The 4132-nt window shown below is 58.3% G+C and overlaps 2 protein-coding genes across 2 annotated transcripts in view; one reads left to right on the top strand and one right to left on the bottom strand.

Annotated features, from left to right (window-relative positions):
• Positions 1 to 1378, top strand: part of LOC104280671 (diacylglycerol kinase delta-like) — a gene marked incomplete at its 5' end in the record, with an annotated part of 5000 nt that extends 3622 nt beyond the window's left edge. The window contains 4 exons of the mRNA XM_009878400.1: positions 4 to 102; positions 170 to 281; positions 744 to 889; positions 1304 to 1378. Coding sequence (XP_009876702.1) covers positions 4 to 102; positions 170 to 281; positions 744 to 889; positions 1304 to 1378 — 432 coding nt within the window. The remainder of the gene's footprint in view (positions 1 to 3; positions 103 to 169; positions 282 to 743; positions 890 to 1303) is intronic.
• Positions 1379 to 2028: 650 nt separating this feature from the next.
• Positions 2029 to 4132, bottom strand: part of CCNB3 (cyclin B3) — a gene marked incomplete at its 5' end in the record, with an annotated part of 3370 nt that continues 1266 nt past the window's right edge. Inside the window, 7 exons of the mRNA XM_009878401.1 lie at positions 2029 to 2168; positions 2313 to 2443; positions 2622 to 2771; positions 3044 to 3199; positions 3483 to 3620; positions 3893 to 3985; positions 4109 to 4124. Of these exons, the coding sequence (XP_009876703.1) occupies positions 2096 to 2168; positions 2313 to 2443; positions 2622 to 2771; positions 3044 to 3199; positions 3483 to 3620; positions 3893 to 3985; positions 4109 to 4124 (757 nt within the window). The remainder of the gene's footprint in view (positions 2169 to 2312; positions 2444 to 2621; positions 2772 to 3043; positions 3200 to 3482; positions 3621 to 3892; positions 3986 to 4108; positions 4125 to 4132) is intronic.

The following is a 4132-nucleotide window of genomic DNA, read 5'->3' on the forward strand; positions in this document are numbered from 1 at the left end:
GAGGAGGAGGCACTGCAGGGCCCCCTGGGTGTGCTGGGCCAGGAGCTGCAGAGGCTGCTGGACATCCACTGGCTGGGGCCCATTGCCCATCCCACTGAGGAGGTGGGTGTATAGGGGCGAGGTAGGGGGCCGCGGGCTGTAGCACCACACTCAGCCTGACTTCTCACAGGAAAGTGCTGGCAGCACCAACAAGGGCAGCTTCAAGCTTCGCCTCAACATCCCCAAGCCCAGGAAGGAAAAGGACAAGGTGCAAAAGCAAAAAGCCAACAACATCCTCCCAGGTAAAGCGAGCGATGTGCTTGGGGTGGAGACAAGCACAGCCCACGTTGGTATGGACCGCCCTGTCCTGGGCGTGCTGTGGAGGTAGCCTCTGGGAGAGGGACAGGGCATGTCCTGGCTGCCTGGGGATGTCACCTTTGTCACCAGCAGCTCCTTAGAGCTTAATTCCTCTGCTAATGGACGACACGCAGAGCCCCCATGTCCTGTAACTCCACCACCACTCCACAGGGGAGAAGGGGGCAATGGTACAGCCCAGGGCTGGGGGTCTTGTTGGAGGGGAGAAGCCTGGATGCTCTGTAAGTAAGCAAAGGAGAAGAGAAACCTCTCCAGGCTGAGCCTGGCGTGGGATGGGAGGGGGAAAATACAGCCTGCTGCCCCCACCACTACCTTTGGCTGCCTGCCCTGCTACGTCCGGCTGCCTTGGCAGTGGCCCCATCCACCTCTCTGATTTTCCTCCCTGCTAGCAGACAAGTGGGGCTCCGAGGAGGTGACAGCTTGGCTGGAAGCACTTGGTTTAGGGGAGTACAGAGACATTTTTGTCCGGCATGACATCCAGGGCTCTGAGTTGATCCTACTGGAGAGGAGAGACCTGAAGGTACAACCCTCCCTTGTACCCTCTGAGGGAGCACAGTCTCCTCCATCCCTCCTCTCTCACCCCTCACCGGGAGGGAAGGTGCTGTCCTGGTGCCAGGCCCCCCACCAGCAGGGCTGAGCCTGCACCGCTTGCCTCTCTTGCATGCAGGGGCGGGAAGCAGGGGAGGGGGTTGGTCCTAGCCCTCCAGCTTACAAAACGCTGCATGTCTACCCAAAGCAGGATCAACTGCACCATGCCTTCTTCTGCACCCAGGCATGGGGACATGCTTGCAAGAGGACAGAGGACTCCTAACAGGGAGCCTGCTCTGCCAGGGAGAGCATGGCGAGCTGGGCTGTGCAGCCTCGTCCTCCACCCTGTGGCTTCTCTGCCAGTGAGAGACAAGGGCTGGTCCCCTACAAGCACATCAGCTCTCCTTTCACCTTCCCACAGGACCTGGGGATCACCAAAGTGGGCCACATGAAGAGAATCCTCCAGGCCATTAAGGAGCTCGGCAACCCACCCTAGGATGGCAGCGCAGCCACAGCCCAGCTCACGCCCTGGGTGCTGCTCCTAGGAACCAGGGGTGGGCAGGAGGGCTCCAGTCCCCACCCTGCCCCATCTGTGTGGAGCCCCCCTGCTTGCATTGCTGTGCCTGTTTGTCCCCTGGTGTCACTGGAGCCTCTGCTTCTCCCCAAGGCTATGGAGCTGGAAACACTAAAGCAGAAGTCTGGCCCTGTAGGCAACATGCTGTGAGACCCAGCCCAGCCCACGGCAGGGTCACTACAGGAGCTCGGGCTGCCATACCTGTGCCCAAGCTGAGGCTAAAGCAAAGATCCCCCTTCCCCACGTGGGTATTTAAGCTGTGTAAATATTTGGAGAAAAGATACTCATTGCTGCTGCTTGTGTAGTGTCATTACTTGCAGGAAGGGTGATGGGGACCTGACCTCTTCTAGCCTTCAGCTTCCTGCTCTCACCCTTCCTGCCCCTCTTCATGCAACCTCCCCTGCTCAGCAAGGGGGACCCCAGGGCATGGGTTCAGACAATCTCCACTGCTATACCCTACCCTTGTCCCAGCAGTCACCACCTGCACATAAGACAAACACAACAGTTTATTGACAGCTCTACATGACTTTTTTTTCTTTTCCCCCTTCCTCCCCCTTCAGTTAAAATTGCTATTTATGTACATGGAGCTCCCCTGCCAGAGAGCACTCATCTATTTACAGGCTATTTACAGAACCAGGGCTAGCAGCTCTTCAATTTCTCCTCCAGCTTGAGCATGTCCATAGGGGTGACTTTGGCAACCTCAAAAAAGACCCTGGAAGGAACGATATTGGCTTAGACCTCAACCACAGCCCTGACACCACCAAAAGCCCTGCAGCACCCAAAGGTGCGTGCTGGTGGTGCCACTCTCGGGGAAGGGGGTACAGTCGAGCATGAGGCAGAGCCCTGTGGGGTTCACCTGTGTGAGTACTTGGTGCGCACGGCCTTCAGCTTGTCATGGGGCTGGTACGTGAGCAGGAAGTTCAGCCTCTTCACCAGGGAATGGAGGTCCTGGGAGCGGTACCCGCTGTAATACTCCAGTGTGGGGGTCTGCAAAGGGACAGCAGGGCTGGCCTGGGTCCTCTCAGTGACAGTACAGCCATCTTCCCTTCTTCAGTCCCCCCAAATCCGAGCATAGCCCCACAGCATCACCCCTGCACACTGGTCCATTCACTCCTGCATCCCCAGGGTGCCTGGGGGGGACACCACAAGTTGGGCAGACACTTACCCAGCCACCAAGGTTCTTCATGGTAAGTGCCAGCAGCAGGCAACTGGCAGCCAGCTTCGAGGGGCTCTCGCGGGCGTAGTCGTACTCCTGCAGGGTCATCTCGCAGAGGAACCGGGCCAGTGTCAGTGTCTCCATGGTGGCATGGGCGCACTACAGACAGGCAGGCAGGGAAGGGCTCAGACTTTTACCCAAATCTGCTGTCCTTCCCCTGCAACCTTTTTGGGATCTAGATTTCTGTCTCTGGGGCACAGGACAGATCCCACACCCCCAGCTTGTCACAGACAAGCATCTTCTCTCCCGTTTGAGGGCCCTGGTCAAGCCCTCCTTGCTCCCAGCTGTGAGCCCAGGGATCTGGGGACACAAGTCACCAGCCCAGGGGTGCCTGGAGGCACCCTGACACCAGGTTGCCCTGCTCCACACACCTTGGCAAAGCGTCGCAGGAACCGGTAGGGAATGGGGATGTTGATTTCAAACTTGAGGGTGCTGAGGATGCTCATCTCCATAGCAATGAGCTCTTCCCGCTTGTAGGCGTCATCGCAGATGTAGAGGAAGTCATCCACGCACGGCGGGCACCGCTCCTGCCAGGGCACAACTGCTCAGCACCCTAACGAGGGCAACGCTCAGGAAATCTGAGGTTATAGAGCCTCAGTTTTCAGGCTCTGTAAGAGCTTATGCGCTGCCAGACCCCAAAATAACTGTTACAATATCCAGTGGGGTAACACAAGGACAGACACCACTCCAACAGGCCTCAGGAGAGTTGCCTCACCCCATGGTGACCTGGCCTTCTCTAATAAACCATGGGGACCAGAGAGGCACAGCTCCCTTGGCCCCGGCACCCCAAGACAGTGCATGAGGGATCACCTCAAATTTGGAGGCGATGAGGATGGCGGTGGAACCGATGAGCTGCAGCTTGTCCCTCATGCTCACCACCTCCACTAAGTAGTGGTCCACCAGCTTCACGGCCAAGTACAGCGTCTCATGGTTCAGCTCGAAGTTCTCCTGCAAGGATGTGGGCAGGGGGGCAGGAGGGGGTGTCAGGCAGAAGCCAGGCTCACCTGCCTCCCCGCACCTCAGTTCCCTCACAGGGGCCAGAGATACCCAGAGAGACAGGTTTGGAGGGAGGGATGCAGGTTCATTACCCTGGGGAGGGGGGAAATCAGCTTTGCCCTGGGGACACTTGCAGGAGCCTCTGTCACCATACTGAGGTCCCACACACAAAAGGATGGGGGCTGCTTTGCAGAAGGCCATGCCCCCTCCCCACATCCATTTACCTGCACCTCCACCATCCAGTCCACCAGGATGGCACGCATGTCCCTGCTGATGTCTGGCTGCTTGTCCATGTAGTCAGGAAGCATGAATTTTTCCTGCCAAGTTACCAGTGGTCAGGGCCCCACGGGACACCGCCATCCCCAAACAAGCCCCCTCCCACTCCATGCAGGCCCCTGCCAGGTGCTCAGAGCCTCTGGGCAGAGGGTGGTCCTGTCTACATGGTCACCCCTTCTCCTGACAGG

Source organism: Apaloderma vittatum, unplaced genomic scaffold (genome assembly GCF_000703405.1).
Source record: "Apaloderma vittatum isolate BGI_N311 unplaced genomic scaffold, ASM70340v1 scaffold7241, whole genome shotgun sequence".
In the NCBI taxonomy this organism is placed as follows: Eukaryota; Metazoa; Chordata; class Aves; order Trogoniformes; family Trogonidae; genus Apaloderma; species Apaloderma vittatum.